Source organism: Calidris pugnax, unplaced genomic scaffold (genome assembly GCF_001431845.1).
Source record: "Calidris pugnax isolate Ruff unplaced genomic scaffold, ASM143184v1 scaffold20, whole genome shotgun sequence".
Lineage (NCBI taxonomy): Eukaryota > Metazoa > Chordata > Aves > Charadriiformes > Scolopacidae > Calidris > Calidris pugnax.
The window spans coordinates 1,700,435-1,724,857 of NW_015094510.1; the positions used below are offsets into that span (position 1 = coordinate 1,700,435).

General features: G+C 36.0%; 1 protein-coding gene across 1 annotated transcript in view; it reads right to left on the reverse strand.

Moving 5' to 3' along the window:
- PIBF1 (progesterone immunomodulatory binding factor 1) overlaps positions 1 to 24,423 on the reverse strand; it is a 135,882-nt gene that overhangs the window by 14,845 nt on the left and 96,614 nt on the right. Inside the window, exons 15-16 of the mRNA XM_014966146.1 lie at positions 19,573 to 19,703; positions 9,432 to 9,516 (exon numbers count right to left, since the gene is read on the reverse strand). Coding sequence (XP_014821632.1) covers positions 9,432 to 9,516; positions 19,573 to 19,703 — 216 coding nt within the window. The remainder of the gene's footprint in view (positions 1 to 9,431; positions 9,517 to 19,572; positions 19,704 to 24,423) is intronic.

The window sequence follows — 24,423 nt, forward strand, 5'->3', positions numbered from 1 at the left end:
TTACCAATCATTTCTTTTCAGTTGTGTCTTCCCAACCCCTGCAGATACCCCTTCCTTCCCTTCTCTCCCAACAAAGCAGTTTTCTCCTTTTATCCACTGAGCTTCCATCCCTGATTAAACACGTACTGCCCTCCCACTTCTGCCTCCAAAGCCTTTTATGAGCCTCTGAACTTCTCTCTACCTCTGTTTTTTGCAGATGGCAGCTGTTGCTACTCTCCAGGTTCCTGAATCCAACACACTGGCTGTCTGTCCTAGGTTACTTCTAGTCAGTCTTCTTCAGCATAACTTAATTACAGCTAAGGACAGTATTAGCCATACTTTAAAGTATGACTAATAGTGAAATGCTGAAAACTCATCTGGAATCCTCAAGGTCATTGCTGAGATGAAATGAAACTGAGGGAGTAGAGAATTTAGCAGTGAGGGGCATTCCCCAAGGGGAATACAAAAGAAAGACAGACAAACACGAGAATATAGGAGTATCTGGTCAGGGTAAGGTAAAGCACAAATACTTCAGGAGACTTTGTTTCTCCTCAAAAGAGGGAAAAAAGAATATAAAGCACCTCTATTTTCTTTTGTAGGCGAGATATGGAGATGACTATTCAGAAGTAAAAAGGTTTTGTGCAGGATACTGGGACGAGGTGAATATGCGCAAGCACAGAGACTACTAGATTCTCAGACTCTGGAAACATTAACATTTTGGAACAATGTCACAGAATTACAAACACTTCTGATAATTCACGTGGCCACGTTTAATGTCCAACATTCGTGAAGATTTATATAAATGCTTGGGAACCTCAGCCTGATCTTTTAGAGAAGCTCTCTGAAAAACTCTCAGAGCCATTAACAAACTATGCATATCCTAATAGGTCTAATTAGTAGTTGGTCCTCCTGCTTGATCATGTGGACTCTCTCCAATCTTACACACTTGGAAAATGCATTTCGCAACCATTTATTAAAAAGGAATAAAAGGCAGATTTTCTACATTGTAAAGATAATGCAGTAACTATTTTCTGTTCTTAACATCACCTTTCTCTATTGTTTGTTCTTTTCTCTATTCTTACTTGCTACCTACACAGAGCTGCCTTATGTTTATCACTTTTTGTTGCACCCCATCAGATCCCCTGTTTGCTTGGACAAAACAAGCTACACTTTAATGTCACTCACAGAAGAGCTCCAGCCTGCTGTGATTTTTTTTTTTCCCCCTCTTTTTTTTCAGCTAGAAGAAAATACTTTTAAAAGAGACTTTTTGAAAAGAACTAGCTGAAAATAAAGAATACTAGAATTCTGTAAAAGTAGCCAATGATAGCATCACCCAATCTGTCTGGATGTATAATGACTGCAGAGCAGAACAGTGCCAGGACTGGGCTGGGGCACCAAACCCTGCTGACCTACACTGCCTAAGTGTTACCTTGCTCCCTGGCTCTGTTCTGGATGATTTCAACTATCTGTCACCTAGATGTGATTCTACACACTGTACACTCCTCGGACTGCTCTCAAAAAGAAGGATGGGTGAAGTTGAACCAGATTTGTCTTCTTTGGTTCTGCATAGTTTCCCAGTACTCTCCTAGCAGGCTTTGCATACTCGAGCACGTCGCATGCCTTCAGGTCATATTCAACCCTTACATTATTTCAGATACTTTGAATTCAAACAAAAAATCCAACAGAAATAATGGCTCAGTGTTAAGGTAACATAACCATGACATAGGCCTAGAGGAGACTGTCGTGGGCACAGGTAGCCTGGTCTGGAGCGCAACAGCTGCAAGGAGAATGGAACAAATCTGGCTGTGCCACTTAGCTTCAGGAACAGGGAGAAATCCATGGCCTTTAATAGCAAAGATATGACTTCTAAAATAAAGACTCAAACGAAGAACCATTATTCTAAAGTCTACATGTACAATACAGGTGCATGCATATTGATTATGAAAACAAAATATAAAATATCCATTCTACAGTTCAAATAAAATCACTAGATTTCATTTTTAAGAGATTCATAGGACTTTGGAAAATGGTCTTTTTCAGGAGACGCAGATTAAAACATGAACATAAATTCTCAGAATGATACAAAGTGAAAACACAATTTGTTTGTGAAACCACTTCCAAATAACAATCAGTGCATAGATAAGAAGCTGACTTCAAGAAAAGAGTTAATTTGTGTCTAGTTTGGAAAAATAAGCATGAAGGAGATGTTCTTTTGGGGCTTTTGAACTGAAACGTAAGGACAGAAGAATTGCTGTGATTAAGATACTGTTTTGGGACACATGAACTCTTAACCTCTACCAAAAACTGTGGGGAGTTTCTGGGCAAACCACCATTTCATTGTGGTTGTTACTTCTGCAAAACAGGGGTAATCACACTTCTGTGCTTTAAGTTGTTAGGATAATATTTGTGAGATGTTCAGTTACTGTGGTGAAAGCCAGACAAATAGTGAGTTACAAACAGGATTATTCTGACATGCTGTTAAGAAAACCTGAAAATGGAGAAGAGATACATGGAAGTAAAAGAGAAACATTAGGTTTGCTCATTAATGGTGAATTATACATCAGATTTGGAAAGCTTTTGACTTGCCAATTGGAAAATAAGTTCAACATAACAGTCACTTAGGCAATCGCATTTTGGTAGATTATTCTCAGCAAGAACAGCTCAGTAAGAGTTTTTTATATTTTAATATGTTTTAAAAACCATAGGAGCTTGCAATGGCTGACCTAAGTAAATTTTAACCTGGTCTAGGTAAAGATTCATGCCAATTCATGTACACATAGTTAGACAGATTTAGCACTCAAGTCAATTAGAACGACACAAAAATCTACTGACATAAGCTAACCTGATTTAAGTAAATGAACAGCAATCCAACTACACGTGTTTGTATCCATTTAACTGATTGAGATCAAATAGGTTTATTTAAACTACTACTATACGTTTTCTACTTTGTCCCACAGCAGATAGCCAGAGCCTGGTTTCTGGTTGCTAACTTCACTTGAAGAGCTTTGGCAGAGTAACACATGAATGTGTCAATAAGGCAGGTGACTAGTTCAGCACGTTTACATTCTATCACTTGTATGCACAGCTGCTAATGCCCTGCAAGTGCACAGATGTGTAAAGGAGATAAAAATATCAGCAGGTTTTCATATCTTTTTAACCAGTATATAATATTCATGTGCTGATAAGTAATCATGTCTGCATAAGCAATTGCATTATAGGAAATGAATGAGAATTATAAACAGCCTTCATTTGCACCATTTGTGTCATAAATTTTAGCCTTTTGTTTCTTACTACAATACTTTCGCAATATCTGTTTTGCTTTTATAGATTCAAATTTAGCGTATTGCCAGGCTGCATTGCACACAGGTGATTTCAAGCAGTTTAAAAAAGGTAGTGTAAATTGTTAACTCCCTTATATTCATATAAAGTAAAGCTGATCTTAGCACTTGGAGGAATACCTATTTAAAGCTTTCTATTGGTGTCTCTTACACCTCTGTCTCATTTTTATTTCTTTTCAGGCCTCCTAGTATATTTCTATTTAAAACATAAAAAGAACACCTCCAGTTGTTATACTTGCTGGCTGGTGTTCCCCCCTCCCCCCCCAAACCCCAGTGGATTATGAACTTCACATTAAAAATATAAACAGCAGTTTATTAATTTTCAACATTTTAGAAGTCAGTTTCTGCTCTCTGCACTTTGAGTCAAAAAAGCTAAAATAAATAGATTTAATTTTGCATTTTATTGGTTTTCTTCACTATGATATGTCTGCATCTTAAATATCTGAAGAAAGAGTAAAATGCCATACATCAAAGCATAGCAAATTTATAACCTCTTAAATGTAACCTCAGAAAATGATTACTAAAACTTTTTGCCAAACATCTGAGTGCTGACAGACTGCCCTTCCAAGTTTTCATCTGAAGTTTGCAAGCCAATGGATAAAGTCTAAAATTGCACTTCTGATGTTCCAAAACACTAACAACTGCATCAAGCATGAAAGGCAATGGAAGTGCCAAGATCACAGAGCTCACGGTAAATATTTCTTTTAGTCAAAGGCTGACTGTTGGAAGGAAAAAAAAAACCCAAACCCCAAAAAAACACAGATAAAAGGAATCATGGATCAAGAGGTTCAGCTAAAAAGATTTAGTGGATTCATCCCAGTTAATTTTAGCACTTAAGAGAACTGCATTTTGGTGCCTTTAAGTTATAGATTCCCATCATATGCACAAAAGGATAAAGTTTGGATGCAGATGAAGGATGGCACAGAAGCTCAGTGTGCTGTACTCAACAGTCTTGGACACAAAATGCCCTCATTTTCCCAGGTAAGTAATATTGACATATAAAAATTTTTACTTGCTCTTTTCACTGCTGTACCCTTTTCAAAGGTGATTGAAACTGCTAACCTAATGGATAGCAATTCACTTTTGTGGTTTTCTCTTTTTTGGTCATGTTAGGTTTCTGTTTAGTGACCTGAATGGTCCCAGCATTAGAGATGTGTCAGAGCTGGTGCAAGAGGAGCAGAGAGAAGGAGAATCACAAGCAAAGAGGTAAGGCAGTGTTATAGCTACTGAGTCAACTCAAACATAATGTATAATTTAATCTTGACTTATGTTTTGACAGAATATGCTTCTTACTCACACTCCCCTGACTATACATAGACACAAGAGCAACAAGGATCCGCTTTTGGGGGTACAAGGTGAGTGCTGAAGTTACAGTGGGAAGAATCAAGACCACAAGTCTTTTTTTTTTTTTTTTTTTTTGGCTTTTTCCCTGGTGGAGAGGACAGGGATGGGGTGGAAGGGGACTCTCCCTCAGCAGTATTTATAGATGATATTTTCCTCTTCTCTGATTTTTTATTCCCCAAACAAAAAAGTTTTTTTTTTTTTTTTTTTGTATGGTTTGGTTATCCGCAGTTAAAGACAGAGGGTCAAAAGTGTAAAGTTCAGCTGATTAAAAAGAGAACACGGACTACAAATAATAATGCAAAAATAATCTGGATTTGAAATCTCCTTTTTAAAAAAAAATGAACACTGTTTACTGAAAGTTATTAACGGGAGACCCCATTGTTCCTCCAAACAATGTTTTATGCTCTTCTGATGGATCTGGAAAAACAATTAAAAATCCTACTGGTTATCTAGACAAAACATATAAAATTTCTTAGTCTGAAATCAGCTGAAAAATTTGGCTGTACTAATTGTAACTAACTGCTATCACACATTGAGGGGTTTACAAATGGCATCACAATACTATGTACCCCAGTTCCTTCTGATAGCTCAAGGAGGGCAGCAGCGCTGTGAAGGCTTTATTATAAATCCCTGGAAGTGTTCAAGACCAGGCTGGATGGGGCTTTGAGCAACCTGCTCTAGTGGGAGGTGTCCCTGCCCATGGCAGGGGGGGTGGAACTCGATGATCTTTGAGGTCCCTTCCAACCCAAACCATTCTATGATTCTATGATAAATCTCTAAAAACCTAATCTCAGCATCCTGCTGGATACTGATGATTCACGATAATACCGTTGAACTCCATGTCAAATAAGTCTGCATTTATCCATATGAAGAAGATAAGAAATTTTACCGTACCAGTCGATTCTGAATGATCTAAATGATAAGACAGATTAAAAGGTTTTCCACATTCATTCACTAATTAATTCAGAAAAAAAAAAATGTAACAGAAGGTCAAGAAACAATTAAGAATTTGGGCCAAGAATATAGCCTAAAAAAGAAAAAAAGCTTCTATTTTTTTCCTGTATGGGTGCACCCAACCTTTTTAGAATATGTATAGTCAAATGACCAATTTTCACTTTGATTATTATATTTTGCTGTGGGAAATGATCATCAAATTAGGTTAGTCTACATAATTTGACATAATGAACTGTTTTACTACATGATTATCTAGTATCATATTTTCCCCTGTAATAAAAGAGCTCATGTAAGAGCCCTATATGAATTCTTCCAAGATTAAAAATGTAATATTTAACCTTTTTCTTCCAAAATTAAAATACATGAGTATTTTAGAGAGTAAGATTAAGCATGAATGTATTGTTTTAATCTTAAAAGTGTATAAAATGCTGTAATTATCTCCAAAGCAAGCATTATGAATCCAGCTGATATCACAAGCAGATAAAAATAAAAAAAAACAACCCCTCAAACTCTAACATTTCATTAAAAAGAGTTAATACAGTCTGAGACCACACAGGCTGGAATACCTTAAGTTAAAATTGTGTACTTACTGAAACACATTGCTGTAAGACAGCATTAACATTTTTTGGAATTTTGCTTGTACTTTTAACATACCTAAACTTCCATTTATGTTGACTACGAATATCTTGGATTTATCTGTTCAAGAATTCTAATATTTTTACTTGCAAACATAAGGGCAAGAAGGTAATTCCTAACAAGACATGACAGTTTAGCATGTATAATGACTAAACAAGATTGATATTAATCATATTACCTGACAGCATGTACAGAACGTATAAAACCATAATTCATATTTTTTCAAATTGCATGTATCTGTATTTACAGATTGCATATTACTTTTAAAAACACATACCTTGTCTAAATGAAATCAAGTCTTTATTAGCCCAAGATGAGAAAATTTGAATTATCTTTTTCTATTAGCAGGGATATTTACTGTGAAATTGTGATGTTCTGCGTATTTAATTTTTTTATTGAGATGGCAAAAAAAAAATTTAGTTGAAGACTAATTCACTGTAGGCTAAGTTGCCCAATGCTGTAGAAAGTTTTTAGCACATGAGATAATGGAGGCTACATTAGGAATCAACAGAAATGACAATAGATAAACATACATACACATTGTTATTTTCACACATTTTCCTAAAAGAATTTAATCTTATTTTTGTATTTCATAGGGCATTTTTGTGCCTCATAGTGCCATTTAATAATTTTCCCGCTCGGATCTGCTTGCATTGGGTGTCTATTTTTGTCAGTTAGGTTGACAGTTGGACAAGATGATCTTTAAGGTCCCTTCCAACCTAGAAGATTCTGTGATTCTGTGATTGCTGGCCACAGTCCGAAAATTTTAAGTGGTGAATGACACAAAAAAGCAAACTGCTGCATATCAGTAGTAGTTTATGTGGGTAGTCATAAGGGCTAAAGTTGTTTGGATATAAACAATGTCGCATAGCTCCGAGATAGAAACGTTACAGTTTTCTTACAAAAAGTTGTTAAATTTTATCTCAATTTATTACTTTCTACTGATTTTAACCAGCTGCAATGCACGTTGGTTGATACGACACTACCAAAACCAGGCACCTAAGGTGTAACTACTTGAGAGCACAACTACTTGGGAGCAGCACTACTTGGGAGAGGAGTAGGAACAGGCAATTTTGAAAGAAATGAATTTGAAATTAGCCTAACAAGAGCCTATCATATTGGAAATTCAGAAAATTCACTACCTGTTTATACAATTTAGTCATGTTTCCTCAGACTATTTTTCATATTATTAATATAATGATTTGATAATGCATTAATATAATAAGGCTTATAAATTACCTAGAAATGCTTTAAGTGTTTTCCATTACATTAGTAGAGACCTGTGGGTTTCATATAAACAAAAACAGTAATGAAAAAAAAAAGAAAAAAGCAACCCCAAATATAACCCAAACTGAACACTTGCCTTAGTCTCAGTCTTGAATTTGAAATTTAAATATACAATGTGGATACAGACATCACAAATAGGAGCTACCAAATTATTACTTGTGATGCATCTACTGATGATCCTGCCAGGTCAATGACACCTGCAGGTTACTGTAGGGAGGCATGTTCAATTACTCTCTTCTGTAATTAGACTATTTTAATCTCTATGCACAGAGCTTCACAAGCACTACAATCAATTCAGAGAATTAAATGAAAAAACTATTCTAGGAGGAAACTGCCTCAGACAAACACGCAGTGCAATGCAGCACAGAAAGTAAACAACTTAAGAACTTGTTTTCTTTCTTGTTTCATTTAAGGTGATTGTGTCATATTTGACGTCTACACTCAGGAACAGAATTAGCACAGTTTCCACTGAAGTTGAAGCTCACTAAGACTCAGCTGTCAGTGAAATTGTTTTGCTTTGGTTCTTACAAAAAATGGTTTTGTAATGGGTCAGCAGAGACAAACTGGTTTGGACCAATTCACGACGTGGGGTTTGGTTTACTAATCCAACAAGGGAATTTGGGAGAGTAGCAAGGAATGGAGATGAAGGAGAACAGTTTTCAAGGTGGAGTGAGAGGACTTCAAGAGGTGAATAGATAGTTGGTTTTCTATGGATATAATGGTGTTAGAATGAGTGATGATGCAATCTCAGGATTAATTTAGGGGAGTTGCAGATTTGTTGAGAGGAATCTGCCCATCTCCTCTCTTCCCAGTCAGAGAATTGAAAGATTATTCTCAGAGAACTATTCATATAACCAGTCTATGATGATCTTTCTGAACAGGTAACTGGCTATTTAGGTCCCATCACTGTGTATATAACTTGCATTGCTTTTCCTCACATTAGTAATTTTTGATTCACTAATGTATTTTCTCTGCAAATCCTTGCCAAATCATTCAGCAGCTCTGGGAGATCATTTAACAGCTGCTCATGGTCAGCCTTGGGTTTAATATCTTCAGTATTCTGTTGCCTCAGCAAACTATCCATATTACTATTTGGCCTTTTTCACATCATTTGTGTACAGGACTCCATTTATTTCCATCCTTTGTTTCAGACATTTAACCTGAGGAAAAACTTTCACGTATAGTCCATGACATGTTAGTCTCTTAAGATTGCTTAGAGAGAAATCTTGACAAAAGCCTTTTAGAAATCCCCACACAGTGCATTTGTGTCTAAACAGCAAGAATTTGCATACTTTTAGATCTGAGAACATACTCCAGAAGCATCCCGAATCCTTGCTGGGAGGAAAGGCAGATGAGTGTATAGAGAAGTACCCTGACTCTTGTCTGGGTGAATACCTCCTGTTTCCTCTTCCCAAATCCTATTTTGGAGTTGAAAAGAAACTCGTGGACTGGAAATGAATTGTGCAATGTTTTGTCCTGATTTTTGGACTCAGTGAATGGGGAGCAGGGAGAGATCTGGGTACATGACCTGTGGTACATGCAGGCAATGCAGATTGCATCTGGATCAACTTTTATCACCTTTATCTAAATGCTTGTTAAATGCTTGAAAATGCTAAACAGTTTGCTGGGCACATCTGTTGTACGCATAAGAAAAGAAAGAACAGTGAGACTAAGTCAACAGAGAGAATTTAGCAACTGAGAGTAAAACTGAGAGCCTCCTGGGTGCCCGACAGACACTGTCACCTGTCTTTCTGAAAACTACACAGATGAAAAAACCTAACAAATCAAACCAAAGTAAACCATTCCCCCCCCCCCCCCCCCAAAAAAAAAAAAAAAAAAAAAAAAACCCAAAAAACCACACTTATGGTAGTAATGCTAAAACAGGAAGATTACCTCACGGTGATTTAGAAGTCTCTCCAAATCTGCTGCCATTTGATTCTTGACACGCAGCAAAGCTGTCTTTTCTTTATTTAAAAGACTGGTAGAAAGAGGATAGGAAATGCAGTAATAGCAACAGATAATCTCTTTTAATCTTGTATTCTGGCTGAAACATGCATTTTCTAAAGCTAAATACTGGCAACAATGAAAATCTGCTCAAGTAATTGTATCAAATGATTCTTCTCTATGTTCAAGCATTGGAATTTTTATAAATGGGCCTAAATGCAAAGATACATGCAAAATCTTATTTTAGTCAAACAAGTACTATTCATAATCACCACAAAATATGGGGTTTTTATTCTCTGAAGGGCACTTTAAATTATCAGAATCTTCTATTATTATCTCTTGGTTCCTTCAGGCAAAATGAGCTCATTTTATAAGCAAAGTAAGGCTCCTATATCTACAATTCTATATCAAAACGTGGATTTTTTTTGTTGTATGCATCAGCAGTAGCAGCACGCGCTGTTCTCTCAGCATCACCTCTTTTGATAGTACTGTATTTAAAATTCAACAAATTCTACTGTATTTAGAAAATAAAAAAATACAAGGAAGAAAAACATCCAGCTCTCCTTTTTAGCCATGTAATTTCTACAGAAATTCCAAGTGTATTTTTGCCATTTTTATTTCATATTTCAGGAGAACGCATGGGATCATTTGGTTCACATTTGTCTTGTGAACCAAGTAAGAAAACTTTTTTTGGCATGAAGGCTTGCTGTTTAATTTTAATTGTTCTTTGTTTTCTTAGTTATAGAATATGAACATTTGAAATGTTTAGCATACACATTCTGATTCTAGATAGCAATTCTAATATAATTAAATGTATTTTCATACTTAGTCCCAACATCAGTTTCCAACAATAATCTTCAGACTGATGCCAGTATATAATATAGTTTGTTAAAATAGCCACAGAGATTATCTTGGAAGACCAATGTTATCTATGCCACTATCATAACTTAACTGAATAGGTTGTACAATATAAACTATACCATAAATCAAGAACCAAGCAAAATGCAATTCTGCATATGGGGTGCAAATACGTAGTACTAAACATGGGTCAGAAGTTCAAAAGCAAATACATTTAAATTTTATAAATGGAATGGAGCAATTACATAAGCTGCAAACACAAATTATTTAATATTCCCCAGTATTTAATCCAGAAATGACCAACAAAATAAATCAACCTTTTCTTTAATTGGCCGTGTATCATCCGCTTGTTTCAAATAAGCAACATCATCCTTTGCCCCAGAGATTTTCTGGCAGTTCCTTGCAAGCTCTGTTCTGTAAATTATGGCTGTCAATTCCTTCTAGGCATTCATTAATTCTCAGAAAAATTGTATGGTTTGGCCAAATTGCTTAGTTGTTGGAATTACTTAAAAGGAAAGTAGGAAATTTATGAAAAACTACGAAGATATTTGAATATTTTCAAGAGTTTTTTCCTGTGACATTTTTAATCACGATGGGATTGCTGTACTATTTTTTCCTCCTGGTTTCATGTGTTGTAATTTACTGATATGTCAGGCTTTCTTGGATTTCTATACTTCCTAACAGCATAAACCAACCCTTTTAGAGAATGACACAAAAACTTTTTAGAGAAGCAGTAACAAAAGTTCCTTTATGCCTTAAATAGTGCACTGAATAAGCATAAACATCAGTGTTTGTGACTAAACCAGAAGTTCATGTTTAAGGTTCAGTTTCATCTACAGAACAGAACCTATTCTAGTTATACTAGTTGCACCTTCTGAAACAATATGACATGACTGATCCCTGTGGAATAGTTCTAATTTTCTTCATTTGTGGTCAAATATAGGAATTAGACTGCTGTGCCATTCAGTAGCACTTGTGTTTTCTGTCATGCATTTGAATACACAATTACCAAAGCACATGCAAACTTCAGATTTAGCAGTTTTGCAATAGCTATGCTTTTTCATCACTGCAGACAGAAGGAAATAATTCATATACTTCTGAAACAACACTGCAAAAGCAGCATATATGCTTCTTTTAACAGAGCGAGAAAGCAGCATTACCAGACACAATATTAATAAATTCACACCTGTAATGACCAAGGAAAGCAGAAATACCTTCGAAATTTCAATTTTGGGAGGGATTTCAGCCCTTGTTATGGAAACATTCTGAACGGGCATCTTGGATAACAGCAGTTAAGGAGGTTCTAGATTTGAACTACACCGTACTTCCATCAAACAGTAAACTAATCCAGCTTTAACTGGCAGCATAGCAAATTAGACAGCAGCTTTACAGTTCACTTCAGCTGACCTAAGTGAAAATTGTTTCTGAAAGACCATCATTCCCTAACCACATACTGGTAGGTAGCTCCCTCTTTATGTCGGTACTAGAAAATTTGTGACCATATGTGTATGCGTAGGTCACTTCACTGATCTGGACGGAAATTGCAGTCTTTTTAAAGGTTATTTTTCACATGGACCACCAAAGCAACTTGATTTGCCATGCACAATGTAAGTCCAGAGCTGAAGGTAAGGATGAGACTGCTTCATTTGGTGATGGTGTGCCTTAACTGTCTTACTACGGTTCTGAAACCACAGTCTATGAGACTAGGCAAACCAGCTTCTCACACCTGAGCTCAAGGGCTGTAACTTTCATCTGAAGTGACAGGATCTTCTTGACCATCTTTAACTAACCATCCTTAACTTTTAAGTTTTCGTTATACAGACAAGTATTAAAGTACTAGAGTACTAAACATTAAAAAAAATCTTCCAATGACTTGTTCTGGGGTGAAATCATGCGAACACTTAGGAGAAATGGACTGTGTTGGAACTAATATCTAATATCCCTGGAGTTACTTAACAGGACAAATGGCTGTTTTTACACCACAGGGCAAGTGTAGACCATGCTGTGCTCCATAGTCCTGGTCACAAACTGCTCCGTCCTGAGCGTGGAGAAGGTGCCCTTTGTGATACATCACATAACCGTGGTCCCAAAAGTTCAGGTTGGAGAATTAACTAAAAAGCAGTGCAGCTCCTGCTCTTTCTGTGTGCCTGGCTTTCCAGAAGAAACCAAAATGTCTGGGAGGAGATTCAGTTTCATTCCATCATTCTTTCAAAACCTAGCCAGGTATGAATCCAGGTACCTGGAATGCAGGACTCACCACGGAATACACTTGTCATATGCATACACATTGCTCATAGCAACCACTGACTTGTTTTGTTTCGCTTTACCCGGGTTCTAAGGTATCGTGGATATCATCTGCAAGACATTTTTAGGTGACCTGATTTTTCTGGAGAAGGGAGACTAACATTTCCCAGACTCAGACTTCTAAAGCCTTTTGAATTTGGGCAATTCAACCATCTTTAAAATCCCTGGACTAAATATACTAGCTACTATCCTGTTCAGAAGCTTCTGTTATTAGATGTTCTGGATAATACGCTTATGCTGGATACTTAACAAACATGGTTTTACATATTACTGGTTTTTATTATTACTTCTATTCCATTTGAAAAAACCATAGGTTTATTTTTCAGTGAACTGTCAACCCAAAATGCTATAAGAAATAAGGACTGTGCTTTTCTGTTACTTTCACATTACAGCACAATGAAGTTGAAAACTGAAGTCTGATCTCATTTTTTTTGCATTTTGTGTTCATATACAAATGTTACCATCAAAAAAAAAATCAAACACAGAAATAGCATATGTGAAGATTTTGTACATAAAACTGAATATATAGTACAGGCTTATAGTGCAGCTATCCCTTCTCTGAAAATTACAAATGAATAGCTTGGAGCACAGAGAATACATGAAAAATTTCTGATCTCTCATTGTGCAGCTAAATAAACAGAGATCAGTTTTTTTAAGGCATTTAGTAAAGTATTTCTTAATTATTTTAATTGGAGTGCTTCAGGTGGCTTAAAAACTCAACCATGAAGTACCCAGATTGAAGAGAGATTACTTTTTCAAATTGTTAAAAAAAAAAAAAAAAAAGAACAACCCCAAACAAAAACAAACAAATTTTTAAAAGTTGTAATACAGGTCAGAAAATGTTCACTTGTAGAAAAAAAAAATTCTAAAAAAAAGAATTGGTTTGGAGCATTTCTCAGGTAAACTGCAGTAGTGTAGGAACAGACGATGCATACTTTACAGAATGGTAATGTTCTTATAAAAAGCTCTTTGCTCATTCTGTGATGGGGAAAAACTCAGCTAACACTGTATGTGCTGAGTTTTATAATGTTTGGATGGCAATTACAGAACCCAAAATGTTTAGGTAAGAAGCATTTCAGTACATAGCTTCTTAGTGAGCAAAATCCTTGTACCGCTTCTAGATTTGCTGCACAGTTAGGCTTTTGAGTGCTTTTGGGTAAGTGAACCACTTTTAAACCCAGCCACTGGTACTGAGAAATTTGAGTAACTGCATTTAAAATAAATACCCTCTCTTTATGAATAAAGTCCTGTTTAATGTCTTCAGTTATTTATAAACCTAGATGTTTTTAGCAGAAAATTATGTACTAAAACTACAATTACTTCACTACACACATAAGAATGAAATTCAGAGATTTGTTTTCCCACAGCATGACATAGTTACAAGGCATTTCTTTTCCAAAGGAGTGCTAAATGCCATGTTTTCATTTCTGGTTAAGGAACTGTATGGTAGAGAGATTTCTTTATAGTAGGAAGGAGTCATCCTCCTACATACCACTGTTCTTATTAACCATCGCTATTTACTTTTATTAACGAGAGTGCTATGTGGACTAACATAAATGACAGGTTACTTAACAGAATATTTTGAGATATGTGGAACACCTATAAATTTACCCTGCAGATGCCCTGTCACTCAAGACCATAAGTTTTTCATCGGAAGTGTGTCTGCAGGTGCACGGCTCAGTGCACAAGCACATGAGGCGCTCTGCTCCCAGGGTCCACAGCCAAGGGACAGCACAGACTTGGAGAATTCCAAGGGGATGGGAAGGAGAGGCCCCATCTGTGTCCAGTTCTGGGCTCCCCAGTTCAAGAAGGACAGGGAACTGCTGGAGAGGGTACAGCAGAGGGCTACAAAGATGATTAAGGGCCTAGAACATCTCTCTTATGAGGAAAGGCTGAGGGACTTTGGTCTTTTTAGTCTAGAGAAGAGAAGACTGAGGGGGGATCTGATCAATGCCTACAAATACTTAAAGGGTGGGTGTCAAGAGGATGGAGCCAGTCTTTTTTCAGTGGTGCCCAGGGATAGGATAAGAGGAAATGGGCACAAACTTGAACATAAGAAGTTCCATCTAAACATGAGGAGGAACTTCTTCACTTTGAGGGTGGCAGAGCACTGGAATAGGCTGCCCAGAGAGGTGGTGGAGTTTCCATCTCTGGAAATATTCAAAACCCAACTGGACAGTTTCTTGTGCAACCTGCTCTAGGTGGACCTGCTTTGGCAGGGGGGTTGGACTAGCTGATCTCCAGAGTTCCCTTCCAACCCCATATCATTCTGTGATTCTGTGAGAGTGGTAACAAACATACATGTGGGCAACATCTGACAGAGCTTTGATTACCCCTAAACAACCTCTCCTTTTATCTTTCAGTGGTAATACAGTTGCTACTTCACACGGAATCTAAGCTGTAATGTCACACAGCTGTAATAACCTGGAGATGGGTCCCTAAGTTGTTCATGCAAATAACTAACAGCAATGAGAGCTGCTCAGCAAAGCATTTACTCCAACCACAATAGCTCTTACAGCTCTTTGTGAAGGTATGGCTAAACATCCACAAATCTGTGTGAGACATGTCCAGAACAAACACTGAGACTTCTCAACAAGCCATCAAAGTAGCTCCAGCTCTGGTGGGATATACTTTATCCCACCTACTTTAAGGCCTTGATTCAGTCTGGTACCTTTTCTGACTATGCTTCTCCTTTCAAGGAGAGGCTGGATGGGGCTTTGAGCAAGCTAATCTATTGGAAGATGTTCTTACCCATGGCAGGGTGGTTGGAACTAGATGATCTTTACAGGTGCCTTCCAACCCAAACCATCCTGTGATTCAGTTTGACAGCTATTGACACAAGCTACCTTGAGTACTACTTAAATAGTCCTTCCAAATAAGGAAAACATTTTGATAGGGAGGGTCTGAAAGACAGCCTTAGTTCTAGAGGTATGATGCTTAAGGATGAAGGCATGTAAGCTGCTCTGGTTCATGTGAACTTTGAATACCACATTGGAAGGAAAATTAGATGGATCTGCAGGACTTCTCAAGCGTATTATATCAAAATTATCTTCCTGAATCTGTCCCACTTCTCTTGTGGAAATAACTGCTGTCAGAAACAACACCTTCATAGAATGGTGCAGTAAAGAGAATCCTGAACACATCTGTTGCCTGTCAAGGGACCACTTTCTATAGGCCATTTTGTGAAAATTCAGTAAAAATATGGCAGAACACCCACAGCCCAAACTAAAGAGATGACTGTCATAGACAGCCTTCCTCTTGTGCTGATTTCAACAAGACTATTTAATCACAGAATCAAAACCACATCCAATAGCAACCAAGAGCCTTCTCTATAGACAAGGAAATACAAAGCACTGCAGGTTGCTACACAGCATTTATATGGTTGCAAGAAAGTACCGACTCATCATCCTGGGAAATCTGCTGGAACTTAACCAGTCTAGGAGTACGTTTGAAAAAAGATTATTGGCTATCATCACTGTGCAGAGAAGCCAATTATGGATTAAGTTTAAAGTAGTAAATTCACTTGCAAATCAGTCTGTGCTGATCCCTCCACACTCAAGTTAAGTGAGAAGTGATAGAGAACACTGGCACTGACAACACAGATGCAACTGCTCTACTTAGGGAATTGATGATTTATACAATGCAGAACAATCTCTCTTGATGAGCAGATGAGATAAAAATACCAACACAAAAAGAACACTCCACCATAGATTCTGTACATTAAACACAAAGGAAGGAAAAGTATGATCAAGCATAAGGTAGCTGTGAGGATAAAACTAAGTATTCAGTCTTGATTGTCAGGGTGAAGGCATATCAACATTTTGTTAATTTGTCTACAATCTGGTACTCAAATACAAGATTAGAAAAATTATATTTAAAAAAATCACTGGTATTTTTAAAGTCGGTCTGAAAACAAGAACTTGAACATTATTTTTCTATTAGCTGGTACTTGTGGAATTGCTTTCTAGAAATAAAACTAATGCACGTACTGCATGCAAAATTTTAAAAAATAATAATGTTCTTTGTGTAACTGTAGCATAAATTAAACCTCAACTTAAAAAGGCTACTGCAGAGCTGCAGTATTACCTATTAATTATAGGTAAAGGTTGAAAAAAACACTTCATTTTGAAATGGCTTTACATATTTTCCCTTAGCTATGAGAGTCAAATAAAATGGGTTTCATAAACCATGTTTACTGTTTTCACTATTACTTTTTTAATAGCACCAACATTATCTGCAGAATTAGGGCCTTCCTTGAGGAGCACTAATTCTCTGAACTGATCCTCTCAAAAATATTCCACACACAAACCAACAAAATGCTGTTTAATAAACTAAGAAAGACAGCTAGGAATAGTGGTCTAAATCTTTTGATCCAGCAGAGCTTCACTTGGCATATATTTGGTAGGGATTATCATTAATTTACTTAAATCCCATTCTGATTCAGTTCTGGAATAGCTGGGAGCTAGACTGGTCCACAAAGTAATCTGAAATCACCTAAAGGATATTTTAATTTAAAACCGTCATCGGCAGATACCAAAAGGCTACCCTCATGACAAAAGGCTGCTGGAACATGATGGTTCTCTGGTTAGAAATTCCTTCCTCTAACCTTTCTCTCACTTGCAGGAGAGTAAAGGACCAACATTATCAATTCTATACCAGATTATGATTTCTCCTGTGCTCTAGAAACTACCAGATAACAATTTAGGACACTTGATTTAAATGTGGAGCTATGAATAGCAAAATTAGGGACTACTGGGAAGTACCAAGAGCCCTAAGACATTAGCTAGTTTCCAAGAATTTCACTTGCCTATGAAGCTACAGCAAAGTTGAGGCAAACTTGTGATAAGGGAATAGTTATTTTTAGTTTACAAGGAAACCGATATGAAAAAACTAATATGAAAAAACTTTTTACCACAACATTTGATGTGCAAAGTAAGTGTTACTTTTTTGCTACAAAACCATTAAGGATAAAAATACTTTTCGTCAGACCACACTTTCATTTACAGAAACACAGACTGGTGGTGAGCACACCCCAGCTCACCACAGCAGAGTACTGCTGGTATGTTTACCACCAATGCTCGCACTCTGGTGCAGACCCATTTTCTTCCTTAACCTCAGGCACTTTGAGATGCCAAAAATTCCCTCTAGACTTAATGGAGAGTAACAGGCATCTCTAGCAAATGACTCACTCCATCCCAAATCTGAATTGCTTTTTGGAGATGCCACTTCCTCCGTGAACTACTAAGGAAAGCTGACATGACTAAGTTCCTAATTTAGATGCCTTAATTTGTAGGCCAAATTTAGGAATAATATCTGGGCATACAGATCATTTGTAATGAGCCATAAAAATTCAAGAGAATCAATGTTAATAATTCATTTACATTTTTATATATTTTAATGGCATGAAACACACACTTTCAGAAAGGACCTCACCTATCTACTCCCTTTTTTCCTAGTTTTTGAGACACTTTTGGACAACTATGTGAATAATTGTCCAAATGGCATTTTCATGTTCCATAATTAGAAAAATTAATTTGGTACTGACCAATTCTTTGATGATTCTATTCATAATTGGAAACTAAGATCCTGCATAGACAGAGAACATTATTATTTTTCATCTCCTGGAAAAACATAATTTCACTGAATTTCACTGAATTTTTAGAGTTGGAAGGGACCATAGAGATCATCTAGTCCAACACCCCTGCTGAACCAGGATTGCCTAGAGCTTGTCAGAGCGTGTTACTCAGGACTGCATCCAGGCGGGTCTTGAAAATCTCCAAAGAAGGGGACTCCACAACCTCCCTGGGCAGCCTGTTCCAGGGCTCTGTCACTCTCATTGTGAAGTAGTTTTTTCTCATATTTACCTCTGAAGTTTTTCTTATGATATATCAAGTTAGGAAAATATTAAAAACACTTTGTTCTGGAATAAAAAAGGGTCTATTCTTACTGAATCAAAGTTAATATCAATGAAGGATATCTTGTCAGGAGGTAAGAAAGAATATTTCAGTTTATTTACAAGTGTATTGATTTATGTATAGATTTACTTGGATAATAAGCATTTAGGTATTCATCAAGGCGTAACAAATACTATCCCATGCCATCAAAACACTCTGAATAGATACATATGTAAGACAGTAAGCAGGATAAAATATTTAGCTATGGTGAGTCCTACGTTTTCTATTTTAATTCCTTCAACAGATTTGTTGGAAAAAAAATGTATTATTAGTGTAATTGCTTCATAATACAATCACATTAATGCTTCATAATTGTTACCAGATGCGTTTCCTAAACCAAGATGCCACATAAACACCTAACAGTCAAAATGCTAATTCTTCTGTAGAGCAGTGGCACAGAGCTACCCACTTCCTTGAAAATCAAGGGGCAGATTATTTTATAACAACTTATTTGGGAGTCAAATGTTAAACATAGTTTATAAAGCTATATGATTGTGGGAAGTTGCCCAGTGGTCAGCGAGCTCTGGATCCAGCGACCAGCTGGATATAACAGCAAATCAGAGAGTTTCCACTAGAGGAAATCTGTTCTAGTTATGCCCGAAATACTTTTTGCTGGTGGATTAGTCTATTATTTTTCTCTGACCTTATTTCTTTATTTTTACTTTTGTACAACTGGTGTGTCATTCTTTCCTTTTGCTCTTCTGAACTTTCCTCTACTTCATGAGAGCTCTTTTTAACTCCAAACTAATTTTAAACCTGACTGTCACTGCTGCTTTTCCAAACCTAAAGCCTATTTTTCTAACAGTATGAGAGAAATCACAGACACTAGAGTTCCAGCACAAAGACTGGACTTAGTCAATGATGGAGTGTCAACATCTCCTGTTTTATGGCCAATAACATTATGGTTTTCTAGTGATAAACACATAAATGATTGTGCTTTCAGTGTAAAATGAAGAAACAGTGATTTTAATTACCTGACATCTTTTTCAAGTTGTGTAATATGCTCTTTCTGTAGACTTATTTGAGAATCTCTCTGTTGCACTGTTTCAATGAGGTATTTATATGGCTGTTGTACTTGATTCAACAAAGAATTTGCTCTGTCAAGCTGAAAAAAAAAGCATTACTATTATTAATTTTTTAATTTCTAAAGTACAATTACTTATTATTTAATTTTTGTTGTATATTATCAATTATTATCAATTGTATAAGAATATAAAAACGAAACCTGTTATTTCACAAAAAAAAATTAAACAAATGACCCTCAAATTACTATCTAGTACATTATCGTCTCACCTTTCTGTTCTAATTGCACGATATGTTCATTGCAATGATGCTACTGCTCTCTACCCGAAACCTGTTATTTCACAAAAAAAATGAAACAAATGACCCTCAAATTACTGTCTAGTACACTATTGTCTCACTTTTCTGTTCTAATTGCATGATTGTTCATTGCAATGATGCTACTGCTCTCTACACTTCCCTAATCTGCATTTTCAAGAGTTTTAATGTAACAGCTTCCACTGATGTTAATATAATTAATATAGACAAGGCCTCTGTTCACCTTCTTGGCCACAAGTGACTTTCTTAAACCAGTATACTATCACAATGGAATTTTCAGATCAGAAATTGAATCTAAATATAAAGTAGTAATGGAAGAAAATCTTCCCTTCCTCTCATCAATTACTGTATACAAAGAGTGAAATCCAGCAGAATGTTTACAAGATTAGTATAAAATAAATGTCATACCCATAAGCAGGAAATAAACCTTTCTAGCCATATTCCTTGAACAAATTAGGATCACTCGGTCTAAAAAGCCTGCATGGTATGACTTGCATTTTGAGCAATATAACAATGTCATTCACTAAAATATGTACAGAATTAAGATCACACATCAATACATAGCAGTTTCAGCAGCTGGAGTACATATAAGTCAAGAATACTAAGTAGATTCTTTAAAAAATAAATTAAAATATTTTAAAGTTTAGATACAAACAGGTCTAATGGAATGAATTCAATGAAAATGGTTAAGTTTTCCAATTAGTTTGTAAAATTTCTGAATAGATTACACTATCTGCATTTCCCAAATCAGAAGCCAGATGTCCTATTTTGTGTTTGGTTAAACAAGCAGGGGGAAAAACCAAACCCTTTCCTATAGTCCTAGTCTATTTAAATAGTATTTCAGGACTTTCCTAAAATGAGATTTCTTCTCCTACTCACAATTTTCAAAATAGGAATCTGTGTTTCCTTCTTTCTCTAATTCCATTATATTTTATTGCAATTTTACTTCTGCCTGCTATACTCTGTCTAATGTGAAAAGAACTTATAATGTAATGGTTCACATTTTTCAAAAACCAGAATATATACAAAAATTTACTTCCTCATATTACTGGCTTTACTAAAAGGGGAGATAACTCTACCTCATGCTTCAAAAAGTGAAATGAGAGACAGTAACATTGCCCTACTCCAAATTAATGCAAATCCTAAAGTACTATATAAATACTTTAGTGCCTTCAGGAAATACTTATTCTAGTTCACAGTGAAATTCCAAGTTTATTGCAGAGAAGTCAAAAAACAAAAAAAAGGCAATCATGTCCTTGAAGAAACTAATTACCTTCCATAAAGCGATAAGCAATTAAAATCTATTTGTTTTCTATGAGTACAAGCTATCAAACAAGATCTCTTTCAGAAAGACAGTAGAGAGTCTTTGGACAACAAACAGGTAATTTCAAGATATGGAATACTAATCTCTCAAATGGCCTAAAAATTGCAGTATAAAACCTTGAGGCTGCCATTATAGGAGAAAATTAATCCAACTGATCTTGTTTGGAATTCCCTTTTTGATAACCTAAGAGCTTTCAAAGGATGCTGTCACCACAGCGTGAAGTTCCTCATTGTTCTTACTGATAAGAATTCAATACTTCAGTGAGAAAGGACAAGTGAGGCATTCTGAGCTTGATTTGATGCTGCAAAGTCATCTGGTAACTTGCTAACTTTACCAGCTAAAAAGCTTTACAAAGCTAAAAGCTGTTGTTACGAAAAGGCTGTCCCTTCCCTCTCCACGGTGATGCTTTGCTGCCTGTTTGATACTATAAACGTAAAAGAGGTTGCTATAAAATTGTAATCAATTAAGCATTAAATGTATTTAATGGATCAATTTTACTAATATACACACAAATATATGAAGTAAGCATTATCCTTGAGCAAAAGCAGTATTTTTGTTAGCAACTTTGATTTCTGTCTGCCTTAATGTACAAGACTTACTAAAGTATTTCTGTGTAATTCTTGTAAGCGATAAATCTAATACCTTGCAATTGGACATTTATTATTTATCCCTGAATCGACATATCTACTAAGCTGAAGGATTTCATCATTGTTCAGCTTGATCCATACTCTGGCTTCCAGAGTGAGATGTAAATTTGCTTTTGGTGAAAAATGTTTCAATCGAGGCATACAAAAAGCATAGATAGAGTGTCACGATGAAGGCTTGAAAAAGCCATTCAGCAGCAAGCCAAATATACCAGCTTAGTAAATTTAGCTATTTAGGATAACAGTTTTACTGTATACTGACTCAGCACCCAAAGATCACATTAGCCTTCTAGACACAAGAGACAGTCTATCCATCAGTTGTGGCAATGTTGTTCAAAACCTCTGCAAGGTGAATTTATTCCAAAATTTAGCTCGGACACTAAATGTCGTAATTGCAGATGACTACTTTGCAGAAGCTGATACACAGGCTTCCACTTAAACTGAGAGTAACATGAAGTGAGTTGCAGAGGCAATAAACTGATTATCACTAGCTGAGGATCTTTCTTGGATCAGGTCATGAGAATTCCTTTATTCTGTTTGTCCTAGACATGGTCAACAAACCTTCTGTAGCATGAAGTAAGTCTCAATACCTATTTTAACACTGCAGGTCTCTGCTAGACAAAACAACAGAAAGAGGACTTTAAAGGAAAATTTTTGTATAATGCTGCATTGCAGACCTGAAAATATATAGGATCCTGCGATTAAATAAAGCCCAACAGACTATAATGGGACTAACTGAAGACTGACAAATGTTTTTTAGCAGCTAAACCTTTCCATAGGGTTCTAACTTTCAAGCAAGCACACCATGACAGACATCCATAAAATGAATTAAATTATGGAGAAGTCAGTATTTTCTTCTTGGTAATGCTGGACTTTCCCAGAAGATCAATATGATTCCTTTCTATAAAGCTCAACTGCAATTGGTTGAGGACAGTCCAAAAAACAATCTTAGAAATTGAATCCACTGTAGTTATTGCAATATTTTCTTCGTCTTCCCCCCTTTAAAGAGCTTAAAAAAAACAGTTCTGTGCTAAATACTGCAGTGAAATACCAGTATTTAATCCAACTTCAAAAGAAAAGTTGGTCCAATCACTTTGGCACCAACTTTCAATCCATGTTCTAGATTTCACCCAGCTGACTGAACAAAATGTCAATCAAAAGAATAAAAATGGGCTACGCGAGTATCCTGTAAGCCTAGGAGCAAAACAGAGATCCCATAAAACAAACAAACAAACCAACCAAAACCAGGCAGACAATAGCTTGGAGTAAAAAGCTATCTTGGCTCAGGGGATGTAGTAAAGACAGTAAACAGGAGTTCAAGAACTTGGACTATATTAAGAAAGATAATAGATAGCAATCAGTATAAAATATGAAATAACAAAAATTTACAAGAGCTACAACCTCAAGGGGAAACTTGATACTAGCAGGCATAGAACTCCAAGAACAAAAAAAAATGGGAGCAAATAAATCCTAGAAACAGTACAACCCGTTCGGCAGAGAGACTGTAAAGTTGTATATAATGATGAAAAAAACATGGAAGTTTTCAATAAAACTTTTGCTCTCTGTTTGAAAAGAAGTCAAATGCTCAGTTTGCATAGCATGAGAATAACAACAGACTGGAAAACAGTTCATCAACATGTGTAAACTTGTGCACATACTCAAAAATGTGCAGAATGGCTTGAGTATTTGTTATCAAACAAAATGGCCTACAATCATATGCAAAATTAAAAATTAGAAAAAAAAAGAAAGATATCTGGTGAAGTATTCAGACCTGAATGCCAGCCATGAGTTTAATAGACAGCCAGTCTTAAAAGATTTTACTTAACTTTATGAGTTTGATGTTAACAGGCTTAGTAGCTGTATGTTAGCTATCTGCAAGACATTTAACTTTGTACTGGAAGGCATTTGATTTCAACTGTACAATTATATGATAAAAGATCAAGAAAGGGCTACATGACATCTCATGGAAGAATAAAAATGAGGTGAAGATGTTCTAGTGGAGTTCTGCAGGAATTTAAACTAAGGTTACTGGTACTGAATCTTTCATCAGTGACCTAGAAGCAAAGATAAACCCACTGTGGGTAAGAAGAGATGTATTGAAGTGGAAACCAGACAGATTTAAGTGGGAAATAAAGTACAGATTTTATTAACAATGGTGAAAGAATAGTGATAGGGAAAATAACCAAGGATAACACTGGATTCACAAATCTCTTGATGTCTTCAAGTCAAGAGACTTGAAAGATATGTTTTAGTCAAATACAAATTACGTTGAAATAACATATATAGTCATATATATACACATATAAAATACATAAAATCATGTAGTTTTAAAATACCTAGAAAATGCAAATATTTGCACTGTGAAGTACTCGGGGGTAGTTATCCTAATTTGTAACAACAATGACTTTAAAAGAATCAAACTGCTAACCACATTCTTGAAACAGTCAGCCTAGAAATTCCATATGGTGACAAATATAATAGCAAATCTAGATGTTCTTTGGTTCCTAAGACAAACTTAG